General features: G+C 40.1%; 1 protein-coding gene across 1 annotated transcript in view; it reads right to left on the bottom strand.

Moving 5' to 3' along the window:
• LOC114623732 (liver carboxylesterase 1) overlaps nucleotides 1-23,903 on the bottom strand; it is a 36,361-nt gene that overhangs the window by 5,778 nt on the left and 6,680 nt on the right. Inside the window, exons 4-11 of the mRNA XM_028770430.1 lie at nucleotides 23,499-23,632; nucleotides 21,675-21,828; nucleotides 20,114-20,218; nucleotides 19,316-19,420; nucleotides 16,657-16,695; nucleotides 13,310-13,450; nucleotides 11,548-11,628; nucleotides 10,422-10,569 (exon numbers count right to left, since the gene is read on the bottom strand). Coding sequence (XP_028626263.1) covers nucleotides 10,422-10,569; nucleotides 11,548-11,628; nucleotides 13,310-13,450; nucleotides 16,657-16,695; nucleotides 19,316-19,420; nucleotides 20,114-20,218; nucleotides 21,675-21,828; nucleotides 23,499-23,632 — 907 coding nt within the window. The remainder of the gene's footprint in view (nucleotides 1-10,421; nucleotides 10,570-11,547; nucleotides 11,629-13,309; nucleotides 13,451-16,656; nucleotides 16,696-19,315; nucleotides 19,421-20,113; nucleotides 20,219-21,674; nucleotides 21,829-23,498; nucleotides 23,633-23,903) is intronic.

Raw genomic sequence — 23,903 nt, 5'->3', positions numbered from 1 at the left:
GATCCCATACAGACCCTAAGAGAACACAAATGCCAGCCCAGGATACTATACCCAACAAAACTCTCAATCACTATAGTGGAGAAACCAAGATATTCCATGACAAAACCAAATTTAAACAATATCTTTCCACTAATCCATCCCTACAAATGATAATACAAGGAAAACTCCAACACAATGAGGGAAACTACACCCAAGGTAAATGAAGAAATTAATCATCTTACAACATACCGAAAAGAAGAGAACCACACAAACATAATACCACATCTAACAATAAAAATAACAGGAGCCAACAATCATTGATCTTTAACATCTCTCAACATAAATAAACTCAATTCTCCAATAAAAAGACATGGGCTAACAGACTGGATACTTAAATAAGCCCCAGAATTTTGATGCATACATCAAACATCTCAGTGACAAAGACAGACTACCTCAGACTAAAGGGCTGGAAAATTTTTCCAAGCAAATGGTCCCAAGAAACAAGCTGGAATAGCCATTCTAATATCCAATAAAATAGACTTTCAACCAGAAAACTATCAAAAGAGCTGGAGAAGGACATTACATACACATCAAAAGAAAAATCCGTCAAGATGACGTCTCAATTGAACATCATAGCCCCAAATGGAAGAGTACCCACATTGGTAAAAGAAATGTTACTAAAGCTCAAAACAGGCATTGAACCTCACACATAATAATGGGAGACTTCAACTCCCCACTTTCACCAATGGTCAGGTCATCCAATCAGAAACTAGACAGAGACACAGTGAAACTAACAGACATTATGAACCAAATGGACTTAACAGATATCTACAGAACATTTCACCCTAAAACAAACAATATACCTTCTTCTCAGCACTTCGTGGTACCTTTTCTAAAACTGACCATATAATCAGAAACAAAACAAACCTAAGCAAATACAAGAAAATTGAAATAATCTCATGTGTTTCATTAAATCACCACAGACTAAAACTAAAATTCAATAATAACAAAAATAACAGAAAGCTCACATACTCATGGAAACTTTCTACTTGATGATGACCTGGTGAGGAAAGAAATGAAGAAAGAAACTAAAAACTTTCTAGAATTTAACAAAAATGAAGACACACCATATTGAAACTTATGAGACAAAATAAAAGCAGTGCTAAGAGGAAAATTCGTAGCAATGAGTGCCTTCACAAAGAAATTGGAGAGATCCTACACTGTCAAATTAATAGCACATAGGAAAGGTCTAGGAAAAAAAAAGAAGCAAACACACAAGACAGCAGGAAATAGTCAAACTCAAGGCTGAAATCAACCAAATAGAAACAAAGCGAATAGTACTAAGAATCAAAACAAAAAAACCAAAAAAAAAACAAAAGCTGATTCTTCGAAAAAATCAGCAAGATAGTTAGATTAGACAAACTAACTAAAGGGCCCAGAGACAGTATCCAAAGTAACAAAATCAGAAATAAAAGGGAGACATAACATCAGAAACTGAGAAAATTCAAAAAATCATCAGGTCCTACTACAAAAGTCTATACTCAACAAAATTGGAAAATCTAGATGAAATTGATGATTTCCTAAGACAGATACCAGATATCACAGTTAAATCAGGACCAGATAACCTATCTAAATAGTCACATAACCCATAAGGAAATAGAAGCAGTCATTGAAAGTCTTCCAATAAAAAACAAAAACAAACAAACAAACAAAAAAGGCAAACAAAACCCAGGGCTAAATGATTTTATTATAGAATTCTATCAGACCTTCAAAGAAGACCTAATAAAAATACTTCTTAAGCTAATCCACAAAATAAAAAGAGAAGGAATACTACCTAATTCATTCTATGAAGCCACTGTTACACTGATACCTAAACCACACAAAGACCCAATAAAGAAAGAGAACTTCAGACCAATCTCACTTATGAATATCAATGCAAAATTATTCAATAAAATTCTCACAAACTGACTCCAATAACATATCAAAACTATAATTCATCACAATCAAGTAGGCTTCCTCTCAGGGTTGAAAGGATGGTTCAATATATGAAAATCCATCAACATAATCCACTATATAAACAAACTCAAAGGAAAAAAAATCACATTATCATCTCATTAGATGCTGGAAAAGCCTTTGCCAAAATACAACAATCCTTCATGTTAAAAGTCTTGGAAAGATCAGGAATTCAAGGCCCATACCTAAACATAATAAAAGCAATATATAACAATCCAACAGCTAACATCAAATTAAATTGAGAGAAACTTGAAGCAATCCCACTAAAATCAGGAATAAGACAAGACTGCACACTCTCTCCCTATTTATTCAATATAGCACTGGAAGTTCTAGCTAGTGCAATTAGACAACAAAAAGAAGTCAAAGGGTTACAAAATCGGAAAGGAAGAAATCAAGGTATCTCTATTTGCAGATGATATGATAGTATACATAGGAGATCCCAAAAATTCTGCCAGAGAACTCCTCCACCTGATAAACAACTTCAGTAAAGTAGCTGGATATAAAATTAACTCAAACAAATCAGTGGCCTTCCTCTATACAAAGGATAAACAGGCTGAGAAAAAAATTAAGGAAACAACATCCTTCACAATAGTCACAAATAATATAAAGTATTTTGTCGTAACTCTAACAAAGCAAGTAAAAGATCTATATGACATGAACTTAAAGTCTCTGAAGAAAAGAAATTGAAGAAAACTTCAGAAAATGGAAAGATTTCCCATGCTCAGGGATCAGTAGAATTAACATAGTAAAAATGGCCATCTTACCAAAAGCAATCTACAGATTCAATGTAATCCCCATAAAAATTCCAACTGAATTCTTCACAGAGATAAAAATAGGAATTTTCAGCTTCTTCTGGAATAACTAAAAACCCAGGATAGCGAAAAAAATTCTCAATAATAAAAGAACTTCCAGGGAATCACCATCCCTGACCACAAGCTGTACTACAGAGCAATAGTGATTTAAAAAACACATGGTATTGGTACAGAGACAGGCAGGTAGATCAATGGAATAGAATTGAAGACTCAGAAATAAACTCAGCACCTATGGTCGCTAGGTTTTTGACAAAGGAGACAAAACCATATAGTGCAAAAAACAGCATTTTCAACAAATGGTGCTGGTCTAACTGGTAGATTACATGTAGAAGAATGCAAATTGATCCATTTTTACCTCCTTGTACAAAGCTCAAGTCCAAATAGATCAAGGACCGCCACATAAAACCAGATACGCTGAATCTAATAAAGAAAGTGAGAAAAGGTCTAGAACATATCAGCACAAGGGGAAATTTCCTAAACAGAATACCAATGGCTCCATTTCTAAGATCAACAGTTGACAAATGGGACCTCATGAAAATAAAAAGCTTCTGTAAAGGACACTGTCAATAGGACAACAAAACAGCAATCTACAGATTGGGAAAAGATCTTTACCAACCCTACATCCAATAGAGGGCTAATCCAAAATATACAAAGAACTCAAGAAATTAGACTTCAGAAAATGAAACAACCCTATTAAAAGTGGGGTAAAGAGCTAAACAAAGAATTCTCAACTGAAGAAACTCGAATGGCTGAGAAGCGCCTAAAGAAATGTTCAACATCCTTAGTCATCAGGGAAATGCAAATCAAAATGACCCTGAGATTCCACCTCAGACCAATCAGAATGGCTAAGAGCAAAAACCCAGAATACAGCAGATGCTGGTGAGGATGTGGAGAAAGAGGAACACTCCTTCATTGCTGGTGGGATGGCAAGCTGGTACATCCACTTTGGAAATCAATCTGGTGGTTCTTCAGAAAACTGGAAATAGTTCTACCTGAAAACCCAGCTATACCACTACTGGGCATATACCAAAAAGATGCTCCAACATATAACCAGGACACATTTTCCACATGTTCATAGCAGCCTTATTTATAGTAACCAGAATCCGGAAACAATCCAGATGTCCCTCAATTGAAGAATGGATACAGAAAATGTTGTACATATATACAATGGAGTAATATTCAACTATTAAAAATGATGATTTCATGCATTTTTGTAGGCAAATGGATGGAACTAGAAAATATCATACTGAATGCTGTAACCTAGACCCAAAAGGACATACATGGTATGTACTCACTGATAATCGGATATTAGCCCAAAAGCTCAGAGTACCGATGATACAACTCACAGATTGTATGAAGCTTAACAAAAAGGAAGGACAAAGTGTGGATGCTTCAGTCTCACTTAGAAAGGGAAACAAAATAATCAAGGGAGGCAGAGGGATGGAGGGACCTGGATGGGAGAGGGGTGGGGGAGGAAAAAGGGGGCAGGACCAGGTATGGAAAGAGACCGGAGAGAAGTCCAGAGGGCCAGAAGAATGAATAAAAATGAGCAGCTGTGGAAGGATAGGGAACAGTGGTGGGGTGGGGGTAGGGGGGCAGAACCACTAGAAAGTCCCAGATACCAGGGATTCAAGAGGCTCCCATAACCTAGCGGGGATGACATTAGCCGAAATATCCAACAGAAGAGATATAGAACCTGAAGAGACCACCTCCTGTAGATAGACATGGCTCCTAGTGGAGGGATGGGGCCACTCACCTATCTCCAAATTTTTAACCCAGAATTGTTCCTGTCTAAAGAAAACACAGGGACAAAAAAAAAAAAAATGTAGCAGAGATTAAAGGAAAGGCCATCCAGAAACCACACCCCGTTGGGATCTGCATACACTAAACCCTGACACTACAGCTGATGGTAAGAAGTATTTGCAGACAGGAGCCTGGTGTGGCTGTCCTCTGAGTGGTTCTGCCAGCACCTGACTAAGACACAGTTACTCACAACCAGCCACTGGACTGAGCCAGGGACCCCAATGGAAGAGTTAGGGGAAGGACTGAAGGAGCTGAAGGGGACTGAAACCCCATAGAAAGAACAACAATATCAACTAACCAGGCCCCACAGAGCTCCCAAAGACTAAACCATCAACCAAAGAGTATATATGGGTTGGTCCATGGCTCCCACTACATATGTAGCAGAGGAAGGCCTGATCTGACATCAATGGGAGTGACAGTGCTTAGTCCTGTGGAGGGTTGTTGCCCCAGCAAAGGAAATGTTGAAGGAGTGAGCTGGGAGTGGGTGGCTGGGTAGGGGAACACCCTTTTAGAGGCAAAGAGAGGGAGGATGAGGAGGGGCTTTGGAGTGGGGAGACCGGGAAAGGGACAACATTTGAAATGTAAATAAATAAAATAATTAATAAAAAGTAAAAATAAAAAGCACTCACATAAAAAATCAAAGTGAGAGACTAAATTAGGCTATTAAAAATAATCAATATTCTCCCACGACAGAGAGGAAAATAAAGCAATGTATGTAGCATTGCTAGTTGATACAGAATTATGATTTAAGCCAGGTGTTTATTAAATGAACAGTTAGTGTATCCTGTATGTGCGTTTAGTGATGATATGGTTGTTCCAAGACAGCGTAGAACTCACAATGTCTTTTGTATGCCTAGCTTTGAGCATTCCTAGGTTTGTTCTCAACTCTACTGAGCAGGCTGAACAAAATCCTATTTGTCTCCCTGAAAATTATGATAATTAGAGTAAAAATTGTTGTAGAAATTATTTAATCTCAATCGGGAGGTTTCTACTCTGCTTTTGAACATTCAGTTCCTAGATAAAAGACACATAACTTTTATTATTATTATAATAAGCCTTAATCAGCACCAGATCTGGGCAGATACCTACCCTATAAGCTATTAAAATTTATTTCCCCATTAATAACCCCAAAGTATAATTTGCCATGTTCCGTTTGTGCTGCTTTTAACTTCAATTGGCCAGTCCTCATGGCCATGTTTTCATGACGCACCTAACTCATGGCATCTTTTTTTCTCTCCTCCTTCTCCCTCTCCTCTTGGTTCTCCTCAGATCCCAAGTCTTGGAGCCCCAAGCCCCGCCTATCTCAGTTCTGCCTAGCTATTGTCTGTAGGCATCTTTACTCACCAATCTGAAATAACTTAGTGGGTAAGGTCACATAGCGTCACTTGGGTCTACATGCAGATTCTCTCATCTATGGGGGCAACCAGGGACTGAGAGCCAGCATTTAGCATTACAATACATAGCAAAAGGCCAAACCTCAACAAAAAATAATCCATGCAGAAACTGGAGGTTTCATATTTCATATCCAGCTGTGTGCTTGGCCTGAGTGTAAGATCTTAATGTGATAAAGTAATGGTAAGTTAGAAGTGCCAAGGTAAGATGAACTTAGCCTCTGCCATCTCCTCGCCTCATCTCCCATGCCTTCCATGCTCACCAACAGAGTCCTGTATATGGGTCAAGATGCCACTGCAGCATTAGTGGAGCCACCAATCTTCACTCCTTATGTACTTGCTCATAAAGCTCCAGCATGGAAGGGGGCCTCATAACTGTCACAGTAGTGAGTGGATATCTACAGAACAGTGACTTTAAAATGGGAAAGGTGAGCACATCAACCTGACGAAAAATGTTTACAACTTTGCCCCCATGGATATAGTAAGAGGATTGAAATTTGTAGAAAAGGGAAAAAAAACAAAACAAAATAAAATGCATAATTATTACACAGAGAAAGGTCCCACTGTTTTACAGGCTATGTTTTAGATAGATTGATAGATTGATAGATAGATAGATAGATAGATAGATAGATAGATAGATAGATAGATAGATGATAGATATAGATAGATACACACACATATGGTGTGTGTTTGTGTATGTGTACAAGTCTTTATATATTAATAATTATGTTTTATGATGAACATATATACACATTTGAAATAATTTTGTGTATATTTAATATGCTATTGTCATTACATCACATCCTAATGTATCAACTGGCCAATTTTTTAATAATATATGTTCTCCTTGCATAGGATGAGGATAATTACCTCTCACAGCTTCCCTTATTGTAAACTTGATAATTCTGTGACTCTGAAACAGATGTTTCAAGATCAAGAAGAACTTGCTGGAAATAGGGTTTTTAATCTTGCTGCTGCCTCTTGATTACTTTAGAAGAGAACTCAGATTCCAGCTATGCAGCAGAGATGGTTCGTGAACAAGAGACTACATCTTACACACAAACTATCCAAAATATTTGTATTACTTTTTGCAGAACCTCTGATATTTCTAAACTTCTTATAATCACAATGTGAGATTTGGAAAGAAGGTGAGACTCATGTGTTGGTAATTACAAATTGAAACACTCAAAATAAAAGCAAACCAGAGGGGATGCTGTCACCAAGCTAAACATTTGAAAAAGAAGATTTGAAGATGGGAAACAGAATAACCATCAGAGGTGGATGAAGAGAGGGAACTGGGTGAGAGAGATGGTGGGGAGGGGAAAAGTTGTGGGGAGAGGATGGGGAGAGAGGACTGGGAGAGAGAACACAATTCAGTGGGAGTGGGGCATCTTTGAGATGAGCCAGAGACCTAGGACAGGAGTCTATGGGGGTGACCCTAGCTGGGTGGGACTTCCAGTGGAGTGAGAGGGACACCAACCCACCCACAAAATCTTTGGCCCAAAATTTGTCCTACCTACATGATGTAAAGGGGTAAAGATGAAGAAGAGATTGAGGGAATGGTCAACCAATGACTGGCCCAACTTGAGACCCATCCCATGGACAAGAACCAAGTCGATGTGCCAGGGCCAGTTGGTACCAATGAGGGCCCTCCCCTTCTCTGAGGAGACAGTGAAGGAGGAGGGGAATGGGAGGGTGAGACTGGGAGGAAAATAAGGGGGCTGTGATTGGGATAGAAAATGAATTAATTAATTAATTAATTAATTAAAAAGAAGGTATATGTTGAGGGGCAAAGGTATAGCGTTCTTATACTCAACCAAAGTTACACTGTTACTAGCTTAGTATAGATTGTTTGAATTTGAGTACTGGCTAACAAGATGTCTCAGGAGGCAAAGTGCTTGTCATCAAGGCTGAAGACTGGAGTTCCACTTCAAAAATCCCTTATGCTTATCAGCTGTAAGAGTTTTCTAATGGAGTCTTTAAGGTCTTTTATATCCAGAATCTTGTCATCATAAGGACACTTAGACTTCTTCCTTTCCTATTCATATCTCATTTATCTCCAATATTTGTCTATTGCTTTAGCTAAGACTTCAAGTATGATGTTGAATAAGGCAGGGAGGGGACATCCTTGACTTGTTCTCTTCTGTGGAAATGCTTTGAGTTTCTCTGTTTATAATAATTTGACTGTAGGCTTCTTAAATACTGCCTTTTTCATTTTGAAATATGTCCCCTGTGTCTCTATTTTCTCCAGGACTTTTATCATGAATGGATGGTGGATTTTGCCAAAGGCCTTTTCTGTAATGAGATGATCATATGGTTTCTATCCTTTAGTCCATTTATGTGGTGGATTGTGATTTTTGATTTATGTATGTTGGACTATTTCTGCGTTATGAGACTACTACAAACAAAGAATTGCATAAGAATTGGATAACAGAAAGAATTGTGCCTCAACCTAGTGCCTGGGTAAGTGTTAAAATCCTATTGTTGTCAACAGTTAAGTTCTGTGCACTATTGTGAATTGTCCTTCTGATGTTAGCATTCCTGTCAAGAAGCAAATGTGGTGAAGAAGGAGCATCTTGACTCTCTAGTGTACAACTATTGAGGTCCTCTTTCCTGCCCTGGCTGACTTGGTATAAACAGCCATCAGTTAGCCAGTCAAATGACCCTTATGCTATCATCAGCCACCTTGAATATGCCACAGACTCTTAGACAACCATACACAGAAGACAGCTGGATGCCCTGGCTACTGAGGGTATAGCCTCACCCAGACAGTCTGAAATAGCTTGTACTAGACATTCTGTTGTACTCTAGATGATCCTAGGTTAGAGAGACAACATTTCTCTTGGTGTCAAAGCAGACAGCTGCTGTGACTAAAGACAAAAGACCCCCTTGACACAAATATCTCTCCTTTGGGTATACACTGTTCAGCATTGGTGGAATAGCTGAGAGATGCTCTCTTTTGCTCCTTCCCCTGGTACTGAAACATCAGGTCCAATGTAAGACTTTGGAGCATCTCTTCTCTTGGCTAATTCAGTAGTGTGGGAAGTGCTGTAGCACAAAGAAACGAACAATGGACAGCAATGGCAATGGCAGAGCCAGTAGAGCGGTTGAAAGCTCCAGTTGCTAAAGCAGAAGCTCCTGGACAGTTTGTGAAAAAAAAAGAGCCAGGAAGAAAGTCAGTGGGAGAAGAGATAGCAAGAGATGATGGAGAGATAAGATCAGAAAAGGAAACAGCAGATGCTGGTTGGCAAAAGATTTTGCAAGGGATATTGAGAGTTTAGGGTTAAAAGATTCAGATCCTGGGTCAAACGCTAGAGTTGTGACACTGACCAATATTAAGGGCTAAGGAATTTCCTATTCATGAACCTACACAAGAGTAACAACATTGATTGCTGTTAATGGCCGCAGAATCTGGATAACCAAGCCCACTTGCTTGGGGCTTTTGTATAAGCTTCAGCAATGCAGCAAAAGGCTGGATAAATAATCTTGGCTTCCTGGACCTATGTAGGAGCTACAGGGGTTTCATGCTGTTTCTCAACAGCACATGACTGGAAGATGAGAGGCTGCCCCTGCTGTTGATCCCTCCTGCCTACATCCACAGTGCAAGCTGCCCCCTCCCCCGAAAAAAAAACCCTGCCAGAGATCCATGCTTGAAGAATTTCTCCCTGATTTATATCTGGACAGAGCAAAGCACCTTGGCCAACTGAATGGTGATTAAAACAGATAAATAAGCGCTTTATTTAATAAGACAAGTAGAGTCATAAGCAAGAAGATATAGCCAATCTGAACAGATCAGTATGGAGTAAGGAGACCAAGACTGTAATTAGAAGTCCCTCATCAATGCAAAAGCCCGGATTATTGCAATGTCACTGATAAACAGACCACAAATTAAAGAGAAGGGCTGGTGATATCAATGCTTAGACTCTTCCCAAATCGCTCTAAAATTCGAAGGAGAGAAAATTCTGTAAAATTGTTTTACTGAGAGCATCATTATCCTGATGCTAAAAGGAAACAAGGAAACTACATGAAAATAAAACTGTAGTCCAACATCGTTTATGATCATAGATGCAAAAATCTTCAAAACATATTACCAAGTACAGTTCAACAATGTATTTAAAGTGTAGTTCTTCAGGCTACAAAAGTGGCTTGGTAGGCTGACCACCAGGATGGCCTCAATCTTTTCCAAGTTTTACTCTCTCATCTCTTTAGAATGTTTTCTGGGATCACCTCCTAGATTAAATTGCATGTGAACCTTATTCTCATAGACACTTACTAACAGAAGCAAGAATAAACATTACAGGCCATAGGGAGCCAGCCTTTGATACCTGACCCTTAGCAGGCTTCCTATCTATCTGTGCTGAGGGGAAGAAGTTAGAGATTTGTCTGGTGAGTCTTATGTTCCTCCACCATTCTCAAGTCTTACCTCTGTGACTACGGGACACGATTACAGATGGGACACCAAACATGACGTCTCCAATCAAGTCCAGAAACAGGTCTATCATTGTAACAGGGTCGTTCATCCCTCCTAAATATTTCTCAATAGCTGCCGGGATCAGCTTCTCAGAGACATTCTGAAATGAACCAGAAAGTGGCCACCTTACCTACTGCAAAAAGGGCTTTTTCCAGACAGTTACTGGGGATTCTTTGATTCTGAGTCACTTGAGTACTATGCCAAATTCTTCTAGCTTTGGCAATGAGGGTAAAAGAGGGCAACTTCTGGAGAAGAATGTGGTACAGAGAAGAATGATAGAAATTCTTTAGGTTCCTTCTTTCTTGGTAGATTTTAAGTTTAAATTTGGAAATTAGGAATTTCCACAATATATCATTAATGTCTCACTGGCTTCAGTGGCCAAAGTCCATGTGACTGAAGTCACATACTGGCTTTAAAACTGTTCTGCAGTGGGTGATATCTCAAGCTAGGTCCTTAAAGGCACTTTCCTTGCTACACACACACACACACACACACACACACACACACACACACATCACCCCTAGGGCCTCAAGGGAAATGCAATTTTTGCTATCTTCTCTTGTTTTCTGGGAAAGGGCACCTTTAGTAGCCAATAAATTAACCTAAAAATAAAATATTCCTGGGAAATGGAATGAAAAAGATACAGGTCATAAGATTCTCACCTATGTAACTTCTCTTTAACTCTACAGGGCCCAGGACACACAGGGACCTACAGATAACAGCAGCCTGTGTATTAGAAGAGCAGAATTCCCAAAATCTGTAATCACCATGGTGTCCCTATTGGCTATACCTCCTCATAGTAACCTATGTAAATCTTATGCCTCCATCCAATTTGGCTTATGAACTTTCAAAAACTTTCCCAAAGAACTTAACTGCAGTCACCAGCAGAGACGGTTGCAAATTACAAACATGTGTTTCACAAAAATGTGTTTCACCTAAGGACGTGAAAGTAAGAAAGTAAGTCAGACTGAGTCCACTATCTCAGTACTTTCCCAGTCATTGACTAAGTCTGTGTTTCTGGGAAAACATACAAACATCTTTATTTTTCAACCAATTCCCATGATCCCTCAACACTTACAAGAATGGGGTAGGCCTGCCACAGGATGGATGCGGCTGTCTTCTGGTCCACTTTTCTTTCAGAGAGTGGGAAGCCCAAGAACTATTAAAGATATGTTTATAAACAGTCATGAGTTGTAGAGACATGACAGGAGGAACCCAAAAGCCAAATAACCAAATCAATACAGAAGGAAACTTCTTCACTGGGTCTTGATTGCTGTGTGATTTCATGTTTGAAAAAATAACCAATGTGACAAATGAACAGTACAAGGATATGTGTGTGTGACATGTAAAATATAATATGTATATTTGTACTAAATATATTATACAGTCATACACAGTACACATTGTATACTGTATGTAATATAGTATATATTGTAAATGTATATATTATATACTATATATAATAATATAGCACATATATACATATATTCAAATATAGTCTTTGTAAAGCCTATATTCTATATATGTCTATTAATATATATGCTCCAATACTATATATATATATATATGTATAACACATACACAAGAATGAAGTAACATCTTGGTCAGTAGAATAATGTGAGAGTTCAGGACAGGAGACTCAAGCCCTCGTTCACAGTCTCAGGTGACTGAAGGAGCCAAAATCAGCCATGTGGCTGTATACTTTTTATGATCCCTGAAGTTCTTTTCCAGCACAACTGTAGAGCCATCTGTGAGTCCATGCCTCATCCAAACTTCTGCAAAGATTTGACTACTCTACCACAGCTTCTAGCAACTAGTGGTCATGCCCTAGCATGACACCACTCAGAACACTCAGTGGAAGTTATTCAGTTTTCCAGTCCGAACTTGATGATGGGCAGACTGGGCCCTGAGCCTTCTCTTGGAGAGTTAGAGAGTTTGCACCTACGAATCCTTTCTCTATCCTGTGAGTTGCAGTTTCTTTGCCAGAATTACTTTCTCAAGACTTGAGGAAAAAATCTGCTTGTGACATTTGAAAGCTTTTGGAAATGTAAACATCTGGAAGAGATAATGCTGGGTCCTCTTTGTGGCCTCCGTGGAGGACAACAGACTCACTTTGGTGAGAATTTTATTGTAGCTTATAACTTCTAGTCCTGATGAGAGAGCATGGATGAAATTCAATAGCTTTGTGATAGACTCGCCATTCATATCAGAAAGCCTCCTTGAGCTCCCAGCCTTGAAACCTACCTAGATATGGGAGCCAGGGATCCAACTCAGCCAAGCCTTCCCTTTTCCATATGTCTGTCATACTATTAGGAGTGAACTGAAAGTTCCTAATTTGATTACTCAGTGTCTGACTTTATCTACAACATATTAAAACATGTTAAAATGTCCTTCTTGACTTTCATACTAACTCACTGAATTGTCTCTGAGTCTCAACAATGGGGCACATAAGAGCACCTGTGAAAAATCTGTGGGACCTGCAAGTTCACGTCTAAGGTAGAAGCTGCTGTGCCATGCCTGACCTCTGCACCCCAGCTCCCTCTTCTTTGTAAATGTCCTCAGTTGTTCTATCTGCACAGATATTATATCAGGCCCTGCCAGCCTATGAATTTGGAAACTCTTTCAAAACAGTTAGCACTTGGGGAGAGAGGTTGCCAGGGCTAAAATTACCGGAAGATAGTTTGGATTTCTGAGCAACTATGGAAATGCTCACTCATGGCAATGGGGTATCTCTCATGGTCTCTAAGGAAACTGGAAGTAGAAGGAAGACTTGGGAGCAGAGCGGGATTGTGACGGTTGGGACTGTGAGTACATCTATAAAAGAGGCCATATGCTCTCACGTTTGGAATGGTCCAGCCAAACTCATGCTTGTTGATTCCCACCATGTAGGGGACAGCATTGAAACTCTTCTCAGCCAGGATCTCTTCTGGTGCCTTTGGCAGGACCACTCCATCAATCACAGTAGGGAGGAAGGGATAGCTCTGGGAAGATGAAAATATAATGTCTGTGATTGTCCTGCCCAAGTATAAATGAAATATGTATACTACCCTTACTAAGGTTCAGGGAACATTCTGGAATGGCAGGAAGTATTGGGAGACAGAGGAGAAGCATGTGAAACCACCTTCCCCTAGACAACAATTTCTATCAATAATATATAAGCCACACTGAACACACACAAGGCAGACCATATCAACAATAAGTCAAGATACTAGAGGGGCTGACAGGGTCCTGCCTTTTATTATACATTACTAACCATTAATAGGCTCTAGTAAGGAGGAACCAGGATCTTGTTATATACAAACTGCTAAATTCACTAGTATCCAAGAGTTATCTCCAAACCCATGATCACAAAGACCATTTTAAAAACCAATAAAGTACCATTCTTAAATATAGAACTCAATAGCAACACAATTGTGAGTTTAAGAGAACATGCAAGAAGACAAAGTATTTTCTCTTTGGGCTCAAATAGAACCTGGCATTACCTGCTCTACTACACTTACTGTGAAGATAGCCAGGGTAATGCTGTAAGTGATGATTTTGGGTTGCAGAGGTGTTTGACTAAGTAAGTGAATTCCCAAACACAAAATTTATGATTAGGGACATTGATACAGTAGATGATATCCATTAGTGCACATCTAAATTTGTACAGTTAAAATAAATTAGTATTAAGAAGACATCAAATTTATAATTTATCACTCAAGGTGACCAATCTGTGACTTGATTCTATATCTGAGTGATGCAGGGGAGAGCCAAACCCTCCTCCAACAGGCTGACAATAGAAACTAGGACCTCTTTACAATTACTCCTGCCATAGAAAAACTGCAATGCAGAAAGGCTGTAAAGGAGCAGACAACAGAAGCAGCTTCTCTGAAAGAAGATACATGCTGGCCACACTGAGCAGAGCATCATGTGCCCTCTTTATTGGGCACTGGGCACAAGCATCCCAAACAATGAGCAGGATATGACCTCATGAGCAAAGTAGCATGTGTGTGGCCATTTCTGAGACTTTCAAATAGTCATGGGTTGGAGGAATGCTTAAGGACAGGATACAGAGAGGAAAGGGTAGAGTATATCATCTGCTTAATGTCTGGAACATCCCTGGCACTCAGTAATGTTTTATAGGACCCACTCCATGGAGGGGTTTCCATCTTAAAATAATGGTCAGGTTATTAAGATGGCTGGCATCTCTTATTTTCATAAAAGTAAGTCTGGTGACATCATGGGAAAATAGTAAAAGTGATAGACACAGAGGGGAAAATCAGGTTGAACTGGATCCAAGAGGAGGTCTCCCTCAGTAGCAACTCTGACAATCTGAGCAATTGCCAGTGTCCTCTGGGATTCTTGTTGTTGCTCCCCTGTACCTGCTTGGGTGAGAGAAACCTTGGGCCTCCTTCCTTTATCTTTACACACATCCACAGTAAGTCCTGGTCAGATAGATATTCCTTCACAGTTTTCAGATTCCAACAATATATCGCCACCTGACTGCCCATGCCCCAGTATATTCTTGTCCCAGTGTTCCTCAAGCTGTCCCTTCTCTGCAGTCTAGTATCACACTCTAGCCAAAGACATTAGTAAATTTACTATGTTATTGTTCATAGTCCTCCAGACACCTTCTGAGCTCCATGCTGAATCATAGTGCAAATCTTTCATTGACGAACTCTACCTCCTGCCTCTACTACCTACCTAGCCTCAGGCCCGTTCATTCCTAATTATTTCCACCCCAAACACACTGGTCTCCTACAGCAGACCCTTACAGAAGCTCTTCTCTATTAGAGGCACGTCAATCTCCAGGTTGAACTCCACTGAGAGGCTACCAACCATTCAAGCCACCTCCTGACCCTGCTGCTCACATCAAACCAGATGCAGCTCTCCAGCTCCCACTGTCTTTACCATGACTCTATCCATGAAAATAGAAACCATGTAAAATAAAAACCACAATAAGAAAACAACTTGTCTGTTTCATAAATCACATCCTGCCATATAGTGAGTGCTTCTTGAAGCTTTTCTGGATGTTGAAAGACTCTCATTTCTTTCTCATGGGACCCTTCAGAGAAGTGCTCAGATCCCTAGAAAGGTAGCACAGGGGTTGGGACTAAAGATGCTGCATAGCTAATCTCCTGGCCAGCGCTGGAGGGGGAAGAGCAGGAGGGATGAGATGGAAGGCACCATTAGAGTTTCCTGGCTGGTGCTAAGAGGGTGGTGAGTTGAGGGTTGGTCTTGCTATGCATTATAATGCTAAGTGTGGGCACCCAAGATAAGAGAGTCCACACATAGACCCATGTGACACTATGTAACCTAGCCCCCAAGTAATTTCTGATTGGTGAATAAAAATGCCTGACAGCCAATAGCTGGGCAGAAGAGACATAGGCAGCTTTTAGAATTCCCAGGCTTGGGGTTGGAGGAGAACGATGAGGAGGAAGAGGAAGAGGAAGAGAAGGAGAAAGAGGAGGAAGAGAAAGAAGAGGAGGAAGAGGAGGAGGAGGGGAAGGAGAGAAGCTGCCATGGATTAGATGAGTTCAAGAAAACATCGCCCTGGGTGCTGGCCAATTAGAGTTAAGAGCAGCCCAAATGAAACACAGTAAATAATAACTCAGGGTTGTCAATAGGAAAGTTGATTCTAATAGCATAGAAAGTAGATATCTGCCCAGCTCTTTTACTGTTTAAGGTTTATTGTAAATATAAAGGTTATATGTGTGTTTTATCTGGGAACAAAATGATATAGACGGGGAAGAAACCCCAGATTAGTATTAAATAGTTTCTGTAACAGTGGTGTTCTCAGCACTAAGATTAAATTCTCCCCCTTCACACCATATCAAACCTGTGTCTCCTCAGAGACCTGTGCTTCCTATTGATGTCTCCAGGGTTTCTTAGCCATCACAGTCTCCTGAGCATGGAAAATTCTGGTGCATCCTGCTCTTACAGGGTTATAAAAGCAGGAAATTTCACTTACTAGGGGATGGGTTCCTCTGGGGGATACCAAGTTGCTGACTGGGAGCAATGGGCTAGGATCATGTCGTCTTACCTCTGGTCCTCCTAGCTATGTAAGCCTTACGAGTGATTTCCCTTCTTTGGATCACAGTACCGTGCACACAAGGAACAGTACTGTTCTACAAATGAGAATTCTTCCTTCATATGAAGACTTACAAGGATTATAAGAACCCATAATTCGGAAAACAAAGGACTTTACCTCTCTAGGGTCTCCAAGAAAATCGACAGCCCCGAATTTCTGTGGGGAAAAAAGGCAGAGAAATTGAAGGTGGGAGAAAAATTTCTTTGTACAAAAGCTGATCCCTTGAGCTTGGCCTCGGAGGTATTAGGTTGTCTCTCCTGATTCTTCCTTGATTAAGAGAACCTAATACTTGGTCTGTGATGGTTAGCTTTGTCAGCTTGGTACCATCCAGAACGACCTAGGAAGAGAGTCTCAGTGAAGGTAGCGTCTATACTGTGGTAGGCTTGTCCATTGATGGGTATCCTAATTAATTTAATTGGTGTAGAAAGATCCAGACTACTGAAGGGGGCATCATTTCCTGTATAAGGGTGCATAATTGAGCACAATAAGCAAGGGTGTGTGTATCCAATCATTTCTCTCTGGTCTCAACTGTTGGTACGATATTCCAGCTGCTTCAAGTTCCAATCCCTCTGATTTCCCTATAATAATAGACTATACCTAGGAATTGTGAGCTAAAACAAACAATCTCTCCCTGAAGTTGGCTTTTTGTTGTTGTTGTTGTTGTTGTTATAGTTTATCATGATAACAGAAATGAAACATGGTCAGGGTCCTTTGGGAATGGGTACAGGAAGGATCATGATGATGCAGGGGTGATGACAGCAGAGAAACAGGCTTTGGAATCCATTCAGGGTCATTGGAACTCTGGGAAGAATGATTAATGCCTATACCTGTGCTCCTAATCTCACCTCTCCTCACTGGCAACAGTACCCCAGTGTCTCCTTTGCAGGATAGTGGAATTAGGTCAAAGTGGTGGTAGGCGGCATCCAGAGGTCAAGTGCAGGAGATAAGGCTACAGTTGGGATGGAACAGCAGAAAGCTTTTCCACGATTTTCCCCTTTCCTCGGTCCTGCTTCATGAAAGGCAACTACACATGATCCGGAGCGTCATTTCTCTCAGGATGAGGAGCAGTTAAGGAAGATCCCAGATTCCAACCACATCTTACACTCCACTTCTCAGGTTCAATCCACCCAGTCTCTTGTCTGGTTTAATGCAGTATTGAGTCTACCCAGGTGCTGTTTTGGCATCTAACCTCCCTTACAGTCTACTTCCATGTAAGTCAGAAATCTTGGTAAAATCATATTGGTCCAACTGAGTTTACACTAAACCTACTGCTTAAATAAAGGAAAAAATACCTTCTAAGCAGATAAGATATGACTTTGGGATGCTGGAAAAAACAACAGAAAATTGAATAATAGAGTTGGTAAATTCACAAGTATCTTCAGAGCATCTGGGTATAGCCATGGTCTACAGCATCTTTTCAGAACATTCCAATTGCATAGTGATTCTATTATAATACATATTTTTATTCTGTTCAATGGACACCAAACAGGGTTCTCATCTGGACTCAGATAACTGAAGCCACCAAGCTCACTGAAAATCATTGTAATCCATGCTTTTCTTTATTGTAAGGACTACAGTGATTGCACCACAGCACTCTAGCTAATGGGGCTCATTTGCATATGGGAAGCAATTACTATAGTGCCTCCATTGTAAATTGTGCTGCCATCATCCAAGAGTCAGTTGTGTGTATGTGCACACTCATGTGCATGAGTGCATGTGAATGCATGTTGTGACCAATAGATAATCATGAACATATTTCTACAAGATCTTAAATATTGTAGAATATTCTTAGATATTGGATTCTCTTGGTTTCCTCAAAGTGGCTTACTATTCCTGTGCAAGCTGAGTCCTCCTGTGCCACATGGAGAGTAGCTGAAACAATTGCCTATTTTCTCAGAATTAGAAAATAGCCCTGTCTTAATTCTTCGAACACCTTGATCTCCTTACATAAACCTGAAAAAGGAGACCCTTTGCCCACAATGGATCAGTCCATGGACAAGCAGAAACATCATAATGTCAGAGAGCTTCCATAGGGTCCAAGGGAAACCTCTGTTTTGAAGGTCAAAGTAAAAGCATGTAGATACAGGTTGGCTGGATGATTAATGAATATTAGATAGATTAAAAATAGAAGAATTAAACATTTTAGATGGCTCTCTACTGGATTAGTGAGAAAATAATTAATAGAATCAGTTACGAGGATGGATAGATTGATGGTAGGTGGATGGGGAAATGGATGTTGTGTTACTTAGTTTCCTCATCTTGACACAGACTAGAGTCACCTACGATGGGAGAATCTCAATTGTGAAATTGCCTCCATTAGATTGTCCTGTGGCCGTGCTTGTGAATTCTCTTGATTAATGATTGATATGGGAGAACCCTGTCCACTGTGAGTGACACCTTCCCTGGACAAGTGCTCCTAGATTGTATGTAGCACTTTTCTTAGAAGCCTTGCATTGCATGATCTTTCCCCCTGCTCCATTTCGTTTTGTTGATTATGCATAGAAATGTGGATTATTTTATAACTTTAGATACACCTGAAAAAAAAAACCAAGAATACCATGACATTAAACGTTGATAAAGCTGGAGAATGATCATGTGAGTTCTTATAAAATGCTCTTACTCGGCAGTTTCACATTTTAGGAAATGGTTAAGGAGGCAGTGACAACCTCAAGATTGACATTGTCCTGAGAGGTAACAACTATTTCAGATGACAGCCGAATGAAACAAACCTGAGCCAAGTGCACAGGGTGGGAAGCACGAGGTTAGGCATACCTACCATTTTCAGTGAGACCTCCAAGAGCTCTTCCCCTGTCTTCTGGCGCAGGCAGTGAACCATGGTAGCTGATGTAGTCGTTTTACAGCCAGCAACAGCAGCAATTTTCTGTAAAAGATCAGGGGTCAAGAGCATACCCTTTCCCTCCCTTCATGCAGAAAGTGGATCCTAGCCCATATCTGATTTCTGAGAACAACAGAGTGCCAATGAATGCAATCTAAAGAAGTAAGTGTGGAGAATGGGTACCAGAGTGTAACCTCTATTACTACTCTACCAGATGTGCAAGCCTGTTACCCAATATCTATGCCTGTTACCTTTCTTGATAAAATGGGCACAATGTCAATTTCCAGGACCATAAAGGGGATGAGGAATATTCTCAATGTAAAATGTCTCTTTAAGAGGCTGTTGGAGATCCAAGGTTTAAAATCCATAATTTCACTGTCTTGTTTTAAGCCTCACCTCTGGTGCTTGCTGTGATGCTCAGTGTCTCTGAGTCTCACTTTCCATTACCCATATATGAGGTTGATGCTTACATATGGCATGCACAGGCAACCAGGTCTCCCATATGCTTAAATGTGTGCAGCATGGCTGGATGACTAGATAGCATATTCAACATGAAACCTTTAATACATGTAGAATGTGGCTTAGGTGTGGGTAATAAATCATCAGCCCACCTTATTAGTTCATTCTTATTTCAGGCAGCCCTTGAGCACCTCAGCTGAATCTTGCAGCAAGATAGACTGCTAAAGATCAAAGGCATTAGACTAAAAGGTCCAGTAGCTGTTTGAGGGTAACACCTACCTTAGCCAAGGGCTTGGCAGATTTCCCATACAGGCAAGGATTAAAGATGACACTACTCTGAGAGATGGCCTTGTGGAAGAGATTCTTGGACAGTGGGCTCAACACCTGGCAAGAAAGCAAAGAAGAGTTTGCATCCAAAGGTGTGATCCCAGACTCATTTGTTCTTTAAGGTTCTGTCCACCCGCCTTGCTGCTACATCATTCAACTGGGGCCCTGGAGCTCTGGGGACATAAAAGCATTCTGACCCAGGATCTCCAAAAGACCCTCATGACAGGAAAAAAAGAACCCCAAACAAAAACCAAACAAGAGAAAATGGTAAAATCCTTTCTCAATAATTAAGCCACCAGCAAGATAATATGGAAGTTTTTAGTCACAAATTATGTTTCAGAACTATGTTGATCAGAATTTATCCCAAGAAAAGTGATCATGGAGGCCCATAAAAAATAAATGTCCTCCTGATATTCATAATATTACAATCATATACAGTCCAAGGTTCCAATGTGATTAAGTAAATAATGTTTTATTCTCACTGTTGAATAATATATATGATATATATATCATATATGTATAGTATATATAATCAATATAATATAAATGTATTAATATTATAATACAATAATATAATAAATAATATATAATAATGTGATATAATATAATATATAATGGATAATATTAATTTAAAATATATTGTATATATGCATAGAAATACTACAGAAGACTTCTTCCTATTTAACAAAACATTTTCTGTGTTGCTAAATAGCCCAGAATGGGCAAGAATTAGGTTTTTTAGCTAAGGTTTGCCTTGATCTTGTGACCTTTAAGCCTCAGCTTTCTGAGTAATGGAACTATAAACATACAACATCATCCAGCTTCTTGTGGTTTATTTATCTTTTCCCTTTATCTCTACTTTTAAACATGTGAACATTTCCTTTGACAATCAAAATATGAACTTGGTGTGTTTGACAATGCAGTAATAGGACTGATTCTCTGTTCACCTCTAGAGGGGCTGGAGGGGTCCTAGAAGTCACCTTAAAGCCCTCTAGTCCTATGTTGTATCCCACCATATCAGACAGTCCCAAAGACTGCCACTTTCCTTCCTGGACATGGAAAAACCATCCAAGGACCTATGCTGTTCTGGGTGCTTGGATCCCTTCACAGTGTAGATACCCTCAAGCACCAAACAATTATACTCTTGGCCTCTCCCTTTCCTATTTGGAGTTTGCACCCAACACTTTGTAAGACAAATCAACCCTAATGTTAGTCTGATTAACAAAAAGAAAGATAATTCAAATAAGTCAGAAGTGGAGAAATGGCATAGTATAGTATACAACTAATGTTTGTTATAGCCCATGACATAAAGCTGAGCTCTGAGCTTCCTAGGAGCCAAGGAAAGTTTAATCTTTAGCCGTCCACCATCTGATGCTGAGCAATAAGTAGAGTCAGCCTGAAATCCAGGTCATGAGAACAAAAGTTCCAAAGCTGGACTGGTTTGGTCTCTAAGAAGTTCTATTGGCAGCCACATCTAGACTAGGCAAGGGGTTCTGGTATCAGGAACACTTACAAGAACAGAGACACTTTCACCTCCTGCTGACTCTCCAAAGATGGTCACAGATCCTGGGTTGCCCCCAAAGTTGGCAATGTTATCCTGGATCCAGCGTAGTGCAGCCACCTGGTCCAAATGACCCCAGTTACCCCGGCAGTGTTCGTCCTCTGTGCTGTAAGACAACAGTGGATAGAGGTAAAGATGCCATGGCTGCATCCTAAGACCTAGAAGAAGATTGGGTTCTCTGTGAGTTCTCTGAAATAAGGTGAGCTCCACATGACTGATAAGAGTGTTCACCTGCTTCTCATCCCTACATCAATGTTCTGAGAGGGCTTCTCTACTCATTGTCCAGGAACTGTGTAGTCAGGAACCAGCATACCTACAACTAGGGTTTAAAATGTACAGCTCCTCTGAGAATAAACACATAAAATCTCCATCTATAGTTGGCTCTTGCTGTATACCAGAGGCCAACAGATGGAAACAGAATATAATGACAGTGGAAAGACAGAATTGGGTAAAAAGAGGCAGCAACAAAGCTATGAAGAGGAACTTTAGGTTGCATAACAAGGGAAGATATCATAGAGACAGTATTACTTACTGGAAACCCAAATAAAGCATGTATATGTATTGTGCTAGTTAGTTCTTATTGACAACTTAACACAGTCTAGACTCACCTGGGAAGAGGGAAACTCAATTGATGGGTGGCCCAGGTCAGACTGGCCTGTGGCTATGTCTGTGGGATTGTTATGATTGATGAGTGATGTAGGAGAGCCCAGCCCATGATGGATGACAGCATCCCTACTTAGGTGAGTCTGGGCTACATAAGAAAGATAGATGAGTATGAAGCATGTAGAAAGCCAAGAGTCAGCAACCCTTCTGGTTTCTGCTTCAGTCTCTGATACATTTCCTACTTTGACTTCCCTTGATGATATTCTGGGACCTGGAAGTATCAGCCAAATAGATCCTGTCTTTCTCTAAGTTGCTTTTTATCAGAGTGTTTTGTCATAGCAACAGAAAACAACCCAGGTCATGTGTTTTGTGCAACTAAGGGAACTACAGTTAGGAGATACAATAGATACAAAGGCCACTGGATGGAGAACAAGAGTGTAAGTGTAGCAGGTATGAGACACCATCAGAATAAGTACCAAAGGCCTTAGCAAGGACACCTGTGTCTTTATATATAACACAGAAGCATTATATAGAGAAACAAAATGACTTAATCTGTCTCACCAAACATTCTGGGCTTTGTAAAGGACAGCTATAGTACCCAAATAGCAGGTTATAACTGGAGATAGATATAATAATATCGGGTTTTACACATGGAGCTTTGATAGGGTTGAAACAAGGACTCATACTGATCGCCAGGGTTTGCACATGGTTTCCCCACCAATAATTCTGTGTGGGAGTCCCGATCTATGTTGTGTCAGCATTTGCCAGTAGTAGGACTTGGGAAACCTGTAGCCCAGGGAAAAGTTATTTGGTTCCCTAAGATGTAGCCATGGGATGGAACCAATGTAGTCCTCAAGTGACTTTGTTTGTCTCTCATACAAATAAGTTTTTGCAAAAAGGAGACTGTCTCTTTCCTACTCCTAGACACTCTGCCTTGCCATGTGATCTACTTACATGTTCAGATCTACTTTTGTTTTAGCATCATGTCTTAACACACTTCAGAGCTCTCTCTAATGGCTCCTTGATGCAACCATAGTCTTGGACTTTAACATCTCAAACGTAAGCTAAATAAGTTTGAACTCTATATAATGTCATAGTCTCGTGTTTTTGTTATAGTAACAGAAACAGACCTATTTCAAGACTGATGTATAGAAAGGAATATTAATATATCACCTGAAAAATCCCCAGATACCCAGGCGATACTGAATGACCACTACAACCACATTTTCATGGACAGCGAGGGGCAGTCCATCATAGGTGGATGCTCCATCTACCACATTTCCACCTCCGTGGATCCACACCATCACCTGGACAAGAGCATAACCACACAGGTCAGTCATAGGTAACAGAATTCCAAAGACTGTAGATGTCATCTAGTTTGGTCACCTGCATCTGGACTTCAGCTCAAGGAGGACTTCACCCAAAATACACCAGTGTCCAGAAAGACTGTAATAGGCAATCATTCTCCTTTCCAACTCCCTCGGATCAGCCTTAACGCCCAACACCCCAGTATTTCTCCTCATTTCCATCCTTCAGTGATGGTAAATTTAGAAAACTTTCATGCGAATGCCAAGGAGG

Source organism: Grammomys surdaster, unplaced genomic scaffold (genome assembly GCF_004785775.1).
Source record: "Grammomys surdaster isolate TR1022 unplaced genomic scaffold, NIH_TR_1.0 201, whole genome shotgun sequence".
NCBI lineage: Eukaryota > Metazoa > Chordata > Mammalia > Rodentia > Muridae > Grammomys > Grammomys surdaster.
Note: the sequence above shows the minus strand (reverse complement) of the source record. Positions and strands in the feature narration are given on the sequence as shown.